Genomic DNA, 15,706 nt, shown 5'->3' on the forward strand with positions numbered 1-15,706 from the left:
TTGACATGCACCAGTCCTTAGTTCATTTTCTGTCCCTATACAAAAAATACTTGTGGCTGAATAATTTAAATTTGAGAGGTTTATTATCTGGGCATACTGGTGTCTCTAACTTCAGCACTCAGGAGGCTAAAGTACTCCGGAGGGTCATTATGAGCTATCAAGAAGGCTTTTAGAGATTCATCTTAGTTGGCTCTTTTCCAGTGTTCATTGCTAGCCACCAGTCCCAGCTTTTTGTTCCCACTTCCTTTGATTTCCTGGAGGCCTGGAATGTGTTCACTTCCACATCTGTCTTGGTCTGACCACAGTGAAGGGACTGCTCTTCTGCAGCATACCAGCAGTTCACTAGCAGAGGGGGCCCCCAACAGATGCAGAACCGATAGCTGTCAAATGTCCCTTGCTATTCCACCCCACAGGAGTTAAACACACTGGTGGTTTCCATACTAGTAAAATATTTTTATTATTTTTGTAACACAGGAAAGTAGAGACTTCTTTTTGGTGTACACCAGAGCTAAGGGAAGCAGAATAAGGGGATTAATAGGACTTTTCTGCACTTTTGATGACCATAAAAAGTTCACAATACCAACTGCTTACCATAAAACTTATCATAGCTCCAAACACATATAAAGGATCAGTTTTAAAATCTATAAAAGTAAAAAATATACAGTTGGACACTCTAACACTTAATTCATCTTCAATATAAAATTGTAAACATTTATTTACACAAAGCACATGTGTGTAAGGAAGTCCCAGCACCCTTTTCTTCTTGAGTCGTGGCTCTGAGGAGATGAGCTGTGCGAGGAAGTGGGGTCACCTCTTCCCAACTCCTCAAAGCCAGACTCATAAATAAAGCCGTGGGCAGCTCTGGGAGGACCCCAGGAATCACATTTTATTGCTATGACACTGCAGCAAGTGAGCTGCCCACTGCCTGTGTGGCCAACCTGGGCCTAAGGTAGAGTGCCAGGGCAGCTGGCGTGCCCTGGGCAATGGGGGCAGGAGGTGGGCAGCTGTCGCAGGAGGCTGGAAGAGGAAACAGGATCCGGCTCCAGCCCTCGGCCATATTTTTGGTAGAGAACCTGCTGAAGCCACCCTCTTATCCCTACAACTGGGGAACTACCAGAGGGTGGCATCTTCACTGGCTTTATATGATCCACCTGCTTCTTTGAGCGCTGAACTGAGTTTCTGGGGAGGACAGGTGGAGAAATGGCTATGAGACGAGAACCCGAGAGCACAGGTGCCCTCAGCGAAAAAGGCACTGCCGGTGCAAACTAGTTAGCAGTGTGTACCCTCCGACCCTCTGAGTGCGCAGGCTGCTCTTGTCATTTCCTTGGCTCAGTTCTTTACACTGGATGAAGTGTTCTGGGACCCAGGACAGTGGGCGGAGCTGTGATTTCTCTGCAGACCACTCTGCACGCAGGTCACTCCAGCAGAACCTTTCTTTCCCTCCGCCATCCTGTTCAAGGTCTTGCTCTGTGCGCACCATCTTGCTCGTGATACGGCAAGTGCTGTCAGCAGCCCCCTAGCCATGTTCTAGTTCATGGTTTCTCTGCTAAGACACGTCCATCAACAGACCTTCAAAGAGAATCCACTCGCATCTTTAGCAAGGGTGGGTTAGTGTTAAAGCCACTTTAAAAGTGCAAATCATCGGCCGTGGGAGGAGCAGACGCATGGCGGATAAAGAATAAAGTGACTCCTAGGTGGTGGGCTGCCTGCAGCCTTCTTTCCCCAAACCTGTGCAAGGCTTAGGCTCCCTACGGAGTTTGACTTTTCCTCTTTTAATGTAGTTAAAGTAAATCACCGTTTCCCATTTTGGCTGGGAGAAGATGAGGCAGACAGAAGGGTCATGGGGATGATGTGGAGAAGAAAGGATGTGTGCACAAATGAATGGCACTTCTACTGTGGTAAATACAGGTTGTCAGAGATGCAGAAGGCTAGAGCCCAAATCTCCACCTTCAGCATTTAGCCTTGCCAGGGTATGGAGGGGGCTCCATGGGGGCCCAGTATCCTGAAGAGTGAATGGCAGCCAGGAAGTAGGAGCTTTAAGGAAGGACCCTATTTGGACCACTACACCTAACATCTTGTGGCTTCCTGATCACTTTGGCATCTGCAGTCACAGTCTATACTTACAGCAATGACTTCCAGTGACCATGAAAGCGGACAGAGCAGAAATAGAAAAGGCTCCGACTCAAAAGGAAACCCTCGGTCTCCAGTGACACTTACGAATACAACCACCACCCATCCTAATCTGCTTAAAAATCTTAAATTAAAACAATTACTTCTATGCTACAAAATACAAATAATTCTATTTAAAAATTTCAACAGAAATTTGTTCCCAGCCTTGAGGCAAGTGGAGAAATCTTGGGTAAAAAGACAGCACATTACTTTTGATAAGTCTGACATGGCAGGGCTTGTTTCCACTGGCTTTTTGGTCATCTGGGTAGGAAGCCACCTTTCAAACCCCTATCCTGCTATCCCAATCCCAGGTAGTGATGCCAATGGGCTGGGCCAGCCCAATGGACCAGCAGATACTGACCAGAGCTGGCCTCAGCCGTGGCTTAGGTTCTACTGGCCCAGTTTTCTGGGCCATGGGCTTTTGGTCCAAAGTAGTTGTTCTTTCTTGAATCTGAGAACAAAAATAAGATGTCTAAACATGGAAAACACCACAAATTTCTCCGTTAATGTGACCCTAGAAGATCATCCAACTCATTTATCCACTCCTCAGAAGTCCTGTTCTTCAGCAGTGAGTCGATCAGATCAGTGTGTGCAGCCACACTGGACAGCCCACTGCTGCCCGGCTGTCCGCTGAAGGCAAAGGGCAGCTCTTGGCCCATGGTCCTCACAGGGTAGGCCTGAGTACAGTGCAGCCCCGACCGGCTGTTCATCTGTGAAGTGGGGCTCTGGCTAAAGGCCCCCAGCTCAGGTCCTGCAGGACTTAAGCCAGGCAAGCCCTGCTGAGGGGCTGCTTGGGGAGGTGCGGGTGCAGGGGCACTGTTCCTCTGCTGTGTGCTCACCGGGGGCAGCAGTGACCCTGCTGCACCTGCTGAGTTCATGGGGGCCATGGGCCTGCTGGGCATGGCTTGGGAGAACTGCTGGCCAGGTATTTTCAGGTGAGCCTGCTGCATGTGGAAACTGGAAGCTGCAGGGAAGGGGCTCACGCTGCTGTTCCCTGGCGTCTGGCTGCTCAGGTTTGGCATTCCCTGATGTTGCCATGAGGCATTCTGGCCTCCCATGGCTGCTGACACCCTTGGGACTTGTGGCTTTGTTAAACCAGGAGGCAGGGTTCCCTTATTGTGCTGCTGGGAGAGACCAGCACTCCCCAGAGAGTTCTGTCCATAGGCAGCTGGAGCAGAGGCATTCTGGCCCACATTGGTCTGCCGTGGAAGGTGGGCATGTGTGCTAGTAGCCTGTGGTGGGGGCTGGGCGACTATCTGGGATAGGCCAGAGGTCATGCCATAAAGGCTGCTCTGTGGCAAGCTCTGGGACCCAGTAAACTGGGCCACTCCTCGGTCCTGTTGGCCTGAGCTGGAGGGGAGAGACGAAACAGGAGCATGTCCAGGACCCATTGACATCAGAGTCCCAGGTTGCGGGAACACTCGAGGACAGCTGGAATTGGATGGACCCAAGTTGTTCATGCCAGTCACAGCAGCAGAAGGTCCTAGAAGACAGAAAATTCTAGCAATCAAACTGGCATTTTTTCTCCTTTACATGTGTGAGTAGGTGCAGGTGCCTAAGTGCCAAACAAGCGTGTGGAAGTCAGAGGACAACAGGTGGGAAGCTGGTTCCTGTCTTAGTTATGGTTTCTTCTGTGATAAACACCATAAACACCATAACCAAAAGCAACGTAGGGAGCTTTATTTCATCCTTTCCCCCCCTCTAATGCCTCCCCCTCCCAAGTGCTAGGATTAAAGACTGCACCTGGCAGTTTATTTCATCTTATAGCTTATAGTCAGTCCATCATTCAAGGAGTCAGGGGCAGAACGCCAGGCAGGAACTGAAACCATGGAGTAATGCTGCTTACTGGCTTGCTTACCAGGGCGTGCTCAGTCAGCTTTCTTGGTGGCAAATGTCTTTACTTGTTGAGCCATCTTGCCAGACCATGTTGGCATTCCTACTAGTGTGGTGGAGATATCTAGACCTAAGATGCAGCTCTTCTTCCATGGACAAAACCCCCATACCTCATGGGCAGTAGAATAAGGACAGTATTCAGAAACAGAGGACAAAGGGAAACTCCAGAGCAGTGAAGCCAGTTGTCTTGTCAATTTTCTTATTAAGCATCCAACAAAGTTTTTCTCGGGTAGGACCTAGGGATTTCAAGACAGATACCCCAGCATCTGTCTGTGGAAGGCAAGCCACCACACTGTGTGAAAGGGTCAAAGTCTGAGCAGCAGGATATAGGAAGCAGGGGTCTGAAGGCTTTGTGCCTAAGATACGGAACAGTCTTCACAAAGAAGGGGGCTCAGAATTGAATTTAGGGCTGGAAGTGTAGCTCAGTAGGTAGAACACTTACTTAGTATGCACAAGAGCTTGAGTTCATTCACCAGCAGCAAAAAAGCACACATGTGCACAAAACATGCATACACATGTATATGTACCCATGCAAATGCACATGTACACATGTAAACACAAACTCATGGATGCACCCATAAAAGCACACATATACACAAATGTGTACCCACATGCAGGTTTGACAATAGTTTAGAGGAGAGGGGCCTTTGAAACAGAAAAGGCTGTGAAGGAACAGAATTGTGACAAGCTAGACATTAAGAGCCAGCCATGACTAGGGTGTGTCAAGAGCAGGACAGTAAAGCCTGAAACTGCAGTTTAGTTCTGTTGAGGTGTGGCTGTTGGTGGATGGTGGCTCTTGGATGAGGCAGTGGCAATTTGGGAAGGGCTATATATAGCTGAAGACATCTCTCTACACCCTGTTATTTATGACATAGGTGACAAGGTGGTTGAGGGAGGCAGAAATCTAGCATGGAATTACCACGTATTTACTGAGCACAAGCCTTTGAACTCAGGAAACTTGCTGTCTGCCCTCCTTGTGTGTGTGTGTGCAGGCACAGCATGTGGAGGCTAAAGGCTGACCTTAAGCTTAGTTCCTCAGGAGCTGTCCATCTTGTTTCACTGGCTTGAAGATCAATCACTAACTGGGCTAGACAGCTCCAGGGATCTGCCTGCCTCTTTCTGTGGTGCCTGGATTACACACACATGCTCCAGCACCTGACTTTTACATGGTGCTGAGGGTCAACTGGGGTCCTTAGCCATTCAAGCACTTTACCAACTGATGACTTCCCAGTCCTCTCCTTTCTTACAGAGACCTACTACTTACTGACCTGGAACTCCTGATCCTCCCACCTCTATCTCCCAAGTGCTGGTATCATCACCATGTCTGGTTGGGGCTTGCTGCCTATTGGTTCTGGCCTGAGCTTTGCAGAGGACCTAAGTTTGGTCTCTAGCACCTGCCCATAACCCTAGCTCCACAGGGATATGATAGTTCTGGGCTCCACAGGTTCCTGCATCACAGTCACATAAGACCCCAAATGTAGACATAATGAAAATAACTTTTAAAAAATAGGTGTGAAGCCCAGGGGGTGGTGGCACACGCCTTTAATCCCAGCACCTGTGAGGCAGAGGCAGGCGGATCTCTGAGTTCAAGGCCAGTCTGGTTTATAGAGTTCCAGGACAGCCAAGAATACACAAAGAAACCCTGTCTCAAGAAACCAAAAAAACCCAAACAAAACCCACACAAAGGTATGAAGGGGAGAGCTGAAATTGACAATTTCACTCCTATTAGAGCATTTATCAATGTGGCATGGGATGGAGTTGGGTAACTCAGCAGACACAGGCTTCTGTGACTCTAGAGACTTCAATCCCATATTCCTAGTCAGCACACCAGGAAGCCCCACCTAGGCTCTTAGGTGGGTGTAGTCAGTTTCTCTGAACACTCACAGTGAAGGTCAGGAGGGAAGGCAGACCAGAGTACACCCAACTGACCCGTCACCTGCAATCCCCACCCAAACTAGTTGCTCAATCCATTTCAGAGGTGACGGCTGAGGCTTAGGTGTTTCTGTCTTCCCTATGACACCAACGTGAGGAGAAGCCAAGCAAATGCCCACACAAGTGCGTGAGAGGGAACCCTTCACCTGGGAAGATCAGACGTTTTTGGTGGTGGTTTTGTTTTGGGACAAGCACTCTCAAACTAAGAAGCTGAAAATGACTGAATTCCTGATCCTCCCGCCTTCCAAGTACTAGGATTACAGGCACGCACTACCACACCCGCTTGCTTTGGGATTCTGAAGATACAAAGAACTATCTTAATTAAAACTTACACATAAGATGCCCTCTAACTAGTAATAGTTTTCCTTCAAAACCTATTTAACTATGAGCATCCTCGTCAACACTCAAGACCCTCTTTTCTCCTTGTGCCACAAAAGAACCAAAATCCAGGCCTCCCTCTCCTCCAAACCATAGCTCCTGTGAGCAAGTAAACTTGGGACTCATCAGCACCACACACCATGAGCTCCACCCACGTCATGCCCGACTGCCTTCTGCACAGCCCCCTTCACACCCCCTTACCTGTGAACTGTCCAACCTGCTGGGGAAAGCTGCTTTGTGTTGGGTCCTGGTACTGCGGGGGTGGGCGGGTCAGATGACGCTGAAACTGCTGCTTCTCCTAGAAAGGGCCGAGAACGGGAGAACATGGTGTAAAAACCAACAAGCAAGAAAGCAAGGTGCCCACATGGTGGCTCACAACCATCTGTAATGAGATCTGGTGCCTTCTTCTGGCCTGAAGGCATACACACAGACAGAATATTGTATACATAATAAATAATTAAAAAAAATGGTGGAGGAGCTGTGGCAATGACCAAACTCAGCAAAGTGTAGTCTCTGGAGTTGGCTCCAAGTCTGCTCTGTATGTGGGCGTGGGGAAGCGTGTGCCATGGTGTGTATCAGAGGACAACCTGCCATCTTCCTTGGGCTATGACAGGGTTTCTTTCTGTTCAGTACTGAAGCTAGGCTTGCTGGCCCACGAACATCAAGAGGATGTGCCTCTGCTTCCCACCTCCACCTATGAGCCCCGAGGCTACAGGACTGGGCTCCTGTTTTACTGCGTTCCAGGGTTCTGAACTCTGGGCCTCAGGCTTGTGAGCCATTTCTTGGTCTCTTTTCTTCTGAGATCCTCTGTAGCCCAGGCTGGCTTTGAGCTTACTATGTGGCTAAGCATGAGGGCAAGTCTCCTGTATAAGCTTCCTCAGAGTTAGACCTAGCTGGCTGGCTTCTGTCTTAATTAGAAGATATGGTCCAATCCCTCAAAGGCTCTCATGGTTGCCTGGTGTCAGCACTCTACCTCTGGTAACCCAGTGTTGAGGGAATGTGAATCTTGAACTTAAGACCTCAGGGGCATCTTTACTTCCTTCTTTATGCTTTGGTTCCTCAAACCTCACCTTTATAACAAGGAGGGATGGCCTGTGGGCCTGGACAGAAACACAGGAAAATGCCCCTTTACACATGAAGATGCTGCCTTTATTAGTCTCCACAAACTACATGCCTAAGATATGCTATGGCCAGGGGCTGGAGAGATGGCTCAGAGGTTAAGGGCACTGGTTGCAGTTCCAGAGGTCCCAAGATCAATTCCCAGCAACCACATGTTGGTTCACAACCATTGGTAATGAGATCTGGCACCCTTTTCTGGCCTGTAGGCATACATGCAGACAGAACACTATAATAATAAATAAATCTTAAAAAGAAGATGCTACAGCCTTGGGAAGAAGATCCTATTTACTTATTTTAAATATTAGCAACATCGTTTAGTATTCTTTATTTATTGTGTGTGTATGAGTGTGTGCCATACTATGAAGATCAGAGACCAACCTGCTGGAGTCAGTCCTCTCCTGCCGCCTGGATCAGACATAGGTTGACAGACCTGCGTAAAAGGATTTCTATCCACTGAGCTACCCGAATTCACAGAGATCCACCTGCCTCTGCCTCATGAGTGCTAGGATTAAAGGCGTGCGCCACCACAACCACCTGGTCCTAAAAAGAAAATCTATCTTGTGTGTATGGCCTGGGCGTGTGTTGGGGCGGGGGAGGGTATTCATCCACGGTGTGGATATGGAGGTCATTTGTGGAGTTGATTCTCACTTTTCATGTGCATGTGGGTTACAGGGACTGAACTCAGGTCATCAGGATGACAAGTACTTTACCTACTTTGGATTCTTGATGGGCTAAAAAGTGCAAATATGCTCAAGTAGTGTCTGTGTGGTTTCTTGTGCCTGTTACCTGCTCGGCCAGAAGGTGCTGCCTCTGTAGGAACTGTTGCTGTTGCTGCAGCTGCTGCTGCTCCCTCTGCTTCTGCTGGTCCAGGAGCAGCTGGTGCTGTTTCATCACAGCTGCCTGCTGTTGGCTGCTGAGATATGGGGAGCTGCTGTGAGTGCTGGCCACAGAGACACTAGGAGGTTGGCTCCCCACGTTGGCAGTCTGGGCTGGTACAGGGACAGAAGAAGGGTTCTGCTCCTGTCAAAAAAGATGGAGGGAACCAAGTCAGGTGGGATGGATGATGTCCTAACCCTGATGTTCACAATCATCTCAACTCCTGATGTTATAGTTTGGATATGAAATGTCCCTTGTGTGTGTGGTGGCAGCATCTTTAAGTCCTAGTGCTTGGGTGGCAGAGGTCAAGAACTCTTGAGTTTCAGATCAGTCAGGGATACATAGTGAGACACTAACTCAATACAACAATGCCCTCCCCTCCCCCACCAACCCAAACAGAAACAAAAAGCTACTCTGTCTTATACCTACTTGTATACACATTTTCCTGGGAGGGCACAGGATAGCTTTGTCAGTACTTTGTATCCTTAGATTTTCAATTCTGTTTAGTGTTTCTGTGTGCATGAAAGGTCAACATCAAGTCTATTGTTTCACTTTATTTTCTGAGACAAGGTCTCTCACTGAACCATGAGCTTCCCAATGGGGCCAGATTGGCTGGCCAGTGAGCCCCCAGGACCTGTCTTCAAAGAACCTTTTGACTGCACCGCCCATCAACTCCACACTCTGCCTTAAGTTCATGTTTAAAGACTAACTTTTACACACTCCCCTCTTTTTGTTTCCTACAAAACAAGCAAGGCCTCACACTATAGCCAGCTGGCCTCAAACTTGTGACAACCCTCCTGCTTCACCTTCCCTGTTCTGAAATTGCTGTGAACCACAACTGGCTTCTTGTTTTGTGAGTCTCAATGGAAGACCAAGCTGGCCTTGAATTCCCTCTGCCTCTTCCTCCTGAGAGCTGGGATTTAAGGCACAGGCCACCACATCAGGCTTTATTTTTACTTTTTGAGACAGGGCCTTATGTAGTTGTTCGGCATGAAAGAGACAACTCAACTAAATTAGGTGACTTCTCAAATGTCTTTGTAGCTAAAGTCAAGTTCTATTAAAGAATTATCTTTTTCTCAAGACAGGGTTTCTCTTTGTAACACGCCTCTGCTTCCCTAGTGTTGGGATTAAAGGCTTGTGCCACCACACCCAGCTATACTAAGGACTTTTACTCTTTTTATTAAGGTCAATTCCAGTCACCTGTAATCTCAACACTTGGGAGGTAGAGGCAGGGGAATCAGTTGTTCAAGAGCAGCTTGTCTACCCGGCCAGGCCTAAATGAACTGTGCTTAAAAGACACAGATCAATCCTGGCTTATCCTGTGCATTTTCTTCTTCAAAGGAAGGCAGCAGCTGCTCCCACTACTGTCTCCTACTTGTTGGCCTAGTTTAGTGAGGGACTTTACTAGTGCCCGCAGCAGTGATGGAAAGGGAAGGCTCTGACTCACCTGTCCAGGTGGAACCAGTGACCGGAAGGACATGTTTCCCTGCTTTGGTTTCATTAGAAACAGGGAGTTCTGCTCATTACTCAGATGGGGCAGTTGCTGGGGAAGATATGCCATCAAAGCTGGTTTGTTCTGGCTAGACCCAGGGCCGCCTTGTCCGCAGTCTGCTTTGTAATGAGAAAGGGGTTTTGTATTGCCATAGTCTAGAACAGACCCTTGGTTATTCACAGAGCTCTGACTCAAGTTACTTGGTGACTGGTGACTCAGCAGGTTCGAGTGGCTGGGTTGGAGGTAGGGACCTCCCGGCCGAGGAGAACTCTTGTTTACACTAGGCATCATGAGCAGTTTTGAGTTGGTAAAGTCTTGCTTATAGCCAGAAGGACTGGCAGGCTTCTCCATGGGATAAGGGACATCTAAGGGACTGTGGGAGGGCCCCGCCTGCTGCCATGTGGATAGCTGGCCTGGGGCAGGTGCTGGGGTGGCTTGCTGTGGATTCTGCAGCATCTGCTCCCGCTTCTGCTTGGCAGCTATCTGCTGGAGCTGGTGAGCAGAGGACAGCTCCGAGGCCCCTCCTGGGCCCTGGCTAGGCAATACCACACTTGTAAGGGCTCTTGGTGCATTCTGGGCCTGTGCTGATGCCGGCATGTTTGGACTGGGATTGTCCACCCCAGGTTGACCAGTGGTGTGAAACAGAGTCTGAGAGCTCCCAAGGCTCGGAGAATCTGTTCCCACAGGGGCAGAGGAAGGTCCCAGAAAGGTCTGTCCTGCAGACCCAGCCCTCACTTGTGGGGAACCTAACTGCTCCTGCTCAAAGGCTGCTGGAGAGAATTCAGTCTTAATATTAATGTCCTGGGCCAAGGGGGTTTGTGTGGCAGAACCAGAGGACTCTAGATCCTTCTTCTCCTCAAAGTCCTCAGTAAACAGGTCCTTCATGTCTTCGTCAGGCACTGACCTATTCAGCTCTTCAATGAGCTCCTTCCACTCCTGCTCATTAAGGTTGAGATCGGGCATAAGATTGCTTTGGGATACGGAGCCTCCGGCTCCTGCAATCATCATGCATGGAAGGTCGACCACTGGTTCTTGCTTGAGTTCCTTACTCAGGATTAGAGGAAACGGCTCATTCGGGTTGCTGCTTCCATTCAGGTGGATGCTTGAGTCTGCCATACACTTCTTGTTGATGGGATCTAGCCCCAGGGAGTGCTTCCCACCAGACTGCAGGGCATCTCCCCCAGGAGGTTTGTCAGGCTGATCAAGGGGTGAGGCAGGAGGAAGCCCATTGGCAGATACACTGAGGCCCAGAGGGGCCTCTCTGCGGGTCTTCTTATGACCAGGAAATAGATCTCCGTAGCCATTCTGTTGATCACCATTCTGAGGTGAGGCAGCGCTGTCAAGGTTCCTCTTCACTGTATCATGAAGATGCTGGAAAACATTGGAACAACAGACTTAGGAACATGGACACATTGTCTTAGGTCCCCTTGCTTCCAACAGTGACTTCAATCAGAGATATGCATTCTTGCAGCACTCTGTGGGTACACACCTCCGTAAACTTCTGCTTCCCCTCAGAGTACCACCTCTATTACCAGATCTGTCTGTGCCTGACCAATCTACCTTACTGTGAGAAAGTGAGCATTAGACCCTGGACTGCTGCAAGACACAGTGTGATGATGGCTACTGTCATCTAGTTGAGGGTCTGCAAAAGACCAACACACAGGACTCCTGTACCCTGTCATACCCAAGACCTGCCAATGACAAAACCCTTCCTATTGACACGAACCAATATATTTTTTCCCTTGTACTTGGACTGATTTAACATGGATTCTATCATTCCCAACCAAAGGAGCTATGTGGTTTGAATGAGAATGTCCCCCACAGGCTTGTATATTAAAATTCTTGGTCCACAGTTAGAATTATTTGGGAAGGATTAGGAGGTGTATTCTTGTTGAAGGAGGTTAAGTCATTGGAGATGGCCTTTGCGGTTTCAAAAGCCTACCCCAGACCCAGACTGCTCTTTTTCTACCTGCAACTTGTGGATCACATGCAAGCTCTTGTCATGTGAGCCATGGTTGCCACCATACTATCTGCCGTGAGGGTCGTAGACTAACCCCCTGAATCTGTAACCAATTCCCCCAACTAATTGCTTTCTTTAAAAAGTTGCCTTGTCCAGCTGGGCAGTGGTGGTATACACCTTTAATCCTAGCACTTGGGAGTTAGAGGCAGGTGAATTTCTGTGAGTTCGAGGCCAGCCTGGTCTACAGAGTAAGTTCCAGGACAACCAGGGCTACACAGAGAAACCCTGTCTCAAAACACCAAATAATAAACAGAGAGAGAGAGAGAGAGAGGGGGGGGGGGGAGGAAGAAAGAGAAAGTAAGTAAGTTGCCTTGTCATGGTGTCTTCTCACAGCACAGAGCAGTGACTGAGGCGGGAGCCCTGACTTATGGTTTGTGTCTCAGGCAGTGGCAGTGTAAACCACAATAATCCCACTTCTACCCAACTGGCCATTTCTGTACCCTTCTCAAAGCTCCCCTTTTCCTTCATGGTGCACACTTCCTCACATACAATATGGGCTGTTTGTGTTTTTCAGCTCTTGTCCCACTAACTTCCCATCTTCTCTGCAGTGGTTTGAATAGTAATGGCCCCAAACAAGCTGGGTGGTGGCGGTGCACGCCTTTAATCCCAGCACTTGGGAGGCAAAGGCAGGCGGATTTTTGTGAGTTTGAGGCCAACCTGGTCTACAAGAGCTAGTTCCAGGACAGGAACCAAAGCTACAGAGAAACCCTGTCTCGAAAACAAAAAACAAAAAAACAAAGGAATGGCCCCACAGATTCATATGTTTTGAGTGCTTGACTAGGAGGTGTGGCTTTGCTGGAGGAAGTGTGTCACTGTGGAGGTGGGCTTTGAGGTTTTACAAGTTCGTCTTTCTGGCCAGTGGGCCACTTCCTGGTGCCTGCAGATGGATGTAGAACTCTCAGCTCTTTCTCCAGCACCATGTCTGCCTGCATGCTGCCATGCTTCTCACCATGATAATGAACCGACCCCTGAAACTATAAGCCAGCCCCAATTAAATGTTTTCCTTTATGAAAGTTGCTGTAGTCATGGTGTCTCTTCGCAGCAATGAGACAACTTTTCTTTTTGGCTTTTTGAGACAGGGTTTCCCTGTGGAACTCATTATGTAGTACAGACTGGCCTCTGCCTCCCAAGCACTGGGACTAAAGGTGTGTGCCACCACTGCCTGGCCCTCCTTTTCATTTTTTTTTTTTTACATCTGTTTGTGTGTGTGTGTGTGGGTGTGTGCACAGGCCACAGTAGGTCTGTGGAAGTCAGGGGACAACTTGCTGAAAATGGTTCTCTTTTTGACCCTGTGGGTTGTACGAACTGAATTTTGGATGTCAGGCTTGGTAGTAGGAAGTGTCTTGAACTACTTAGCTATCTTACCAGCTGCCCTATTACCTCCCAAGTAATGTCCAACTAGCTATCCCACTGCCAACCTCACAAACATTGCTGTTCCTCATCATGTCGTTCCTGGTACCCTCATTTTCTTCTTCACTAGCTTCACCCTGCTAGCATTATTTTTTTAAATATTTATGTATACAATATTCTGTCTGTGTGTATGTCTGCAGGCCAGAAGAGGGCACCACACCTCATTACAGATGGTTGTGAGCCACCATGTGGTTGCCAAAAATTGAACTCAGGACCTTTGGAAGAGCAGGCAATGCTCTTAACCACTGAGCCATCTCTCCAGCCCCTTGCTAGCATTATTAAGGGGCTATGTGTGCCAGGAACAAGTGCTGTGGGGACTACAAAGGCAAATAAAAGTCACTGCTCTTCATGGCCTTCCAGTGTCTCAGAGCAGAGAGCAAAGTGGCACAACTACAGGATAAGGCTAATGCCCTACATGCTGTAGAATAAGTGCAGTTAGAGTTGGGGATAGGAATCTCATGACAAGAACTAGCAGAGTGTTGGGGAGATGCTGTGGCTTACTCCTTCCCAGCTGGGCTCCAGCTCTCAGCCTGTCCTTTCCTATGCTTACTTTTATTATTAAGTTATATCTTACCCTTTACTCCTCACCCCCAGGACCATGCCTACCTCCCACTACTCCTGAACACATGAAGTATGCTATTATAAATGCTCCAGCCTGGCACTATGTGGTATTGAATACTAGTAACCCCAGTACTTAGGAGTCTCGAGAGTTCAAAGTCAGTCTGGGCTACAGTGACTAACAGCTGCTAAGTTTCAGAGTTTCATACTGTCCCTCTGCTGCAGAGGACTGCCCTGGAAGCAGAGTGCAGGCACACTCTGACCAGACTTAGCTGCCCAAGGCAACAACAAGCGGGGCAGCTCTCAGCAGCAGGCTGTGCTCTGGTCACACTTCCTCCACTTCTCAGTCTCAGCTGCTGCTATCCTTTTCCCCCCACCTTATCAACATTTTCTTTTTGTCCTTTTTATGGGTGTTTTGGTCATGTGCACACATATAAATTAAATCTCGTTTTTAAATCTCTCTCTCTCCCTCTTTTTTTTTTTTTTTTTTAAAAAAGAACAAGCCCTTGAAACCAAATGTGTTGCTTTGCTTCCATGGAGCTTTTGCTTCCTACTGCCACCTAGGGGTGGCTGGGGAGAAGAGAGCCATTCTCCTAAAACGTATTTTTCATAAAATGCAGTTTGGAAAGTTTTATTTGGGGAATGTAAATGTGTCCCCCCAATACCCCTTAACTAGTCAGAGAAAATACAGTTGATATTTCCCCTTCTCTTTTGTTTTTAAAGACAGAGTCCAGCTAAGTAGTTCACGCTGGCCTTGAATTTTCAATCCTCCTACCTCTCCCTCTCAAGCGCTGGGTTAGCACACACACTGGGCTCCAGCATTTCTTTTGTTTCTACCTTTCTTACCTTCAGGTCTGTATAAAACAGTACAGTGCTCGCCACTGCTCCCAGCAGATCACACCCACTTAGCCTCTCCTCATTCCCTAGGGCTGACTATCACACCCAGAACAAGCCCACCTGCCCAGGGGCTGGAATGCTGAGTTAGTAGCTGCCTTTCCATCATCTTTCCTGCTCCCACAGTGCATGCCATCAGCCACCCAAGCTCTCAAATACACAGCTCATTCCTGCCACAGGGCTCTGGAACTCTCTCGTTTTGTCCAGAACAGCTCTTCTGATCCTTTCCGAGTGACTATCTGTCACACCACACCATATGCACCTCCCTACAACTGGGCTCTCTTAGGTCCAGGTTGACTTTGTGTACAAAAGAATGTTGAGCAAACACTCTCCCAGCCCCCATCCCTGGGACAGTGATGAGCACTTGGTAAACACAGGTGACAGGATGCTGTCTCCAGCCCACCCACCTCTTCAGACTGTTTCCCCCTCTACCTACCTGAATGCCTGCCCCTGGGCACACAGACACCTTCAGGTGATAACTAGTCCTACGTTGTCCCCCTCCTCCTTGTTCTTATCTTAGAGGATGCCACTAGTACCCAGCCAGTTACACAAACAGAAACCAGAGTTCCTTTACCCCTTGCATCAAAGCAGTCTCCACCATCACAAGTCTCAATACGTAGATCCGGATGGCCTGGAATTCAGAGATCCACCTGCCTCTATCTCCCAAGTGCTGGGAATAAAGGTGTGCACCACTATACCCAGCTTTTTTCTTAATGTTGGTGGAGTCAATAGGACTCTGCACATCAAGCAAGCACTTTACCACTGAGGCACCTACTCCATAGCCTTTCTTCACCTCACGAACTTGCTACATCCACTAAGACCAGAAGTTTCTCTTATTTGAACTATTTTCACCATTTCTAAAACCAGTCTTAATGCAACCTAGCTCCTGCCCACATTTGACTCCATGGTCAAATGATGGCAGTGACTAGCAAATGTGTGACCAATTCTTTTTTTTTTTTTTTTTT

The 15,706-nt window shown here is 48.3% G+C and overlaps 1 protein-coding gene across 1 annotated transcript in view; it reads right to left on the reverse strand.

Moving 5' to 3' along the window:
• Positions 1 to 432: 432 nt before the first annotated feature.
• Positions 433 to 15,706, reverse strand: part of Maml1 (mastermind like transcriptional coactivator 1) — a 35,285-nt gene continuing 20,011 nt past the window's right edge. The window contains exons 2-5 of the mRNA XM_050158618.1: positions 9,815 to 11,230; positions 8,278 to 8,511; positions 6,574 to 6,670; positions 433 to 3,652 (exon numbers count right to left, since the gene is read on the reverse strand). Coding sequence (XP_050014575.1) covers positions 2,673 to 3,652; positions 6,574 to 6,670; positions 8,278 to 8,511; positions 9,815 to 11,230 — 2,727 coding nt within the window. The 3' untranslated portion in view covers positions 433 to 2,672. The remainder of the gene's footprint in view (positions 3,653 to 6,573; positions 6,671 to 8,277; positions 8,512 to 9,814; positions 11,231 to 15,706) is intronic.

This window comes from Alexandromys fortis, unplaced genomic scaffold (assembly GCF_014885135.2).
Source record: "Alexandromys fortis isolate MF-2015 unplaced genomic scaffold, M_Fortis_MF-2015_v1.1 scaffold_99, whole genome shotgun sequence".
NCBI classification, from domain to species: Eukaryota; Metazoa; Chordata; class Mammalia; order Rodentia; family Cricetidae; genus Alexandromys; species Alexandromys fortis.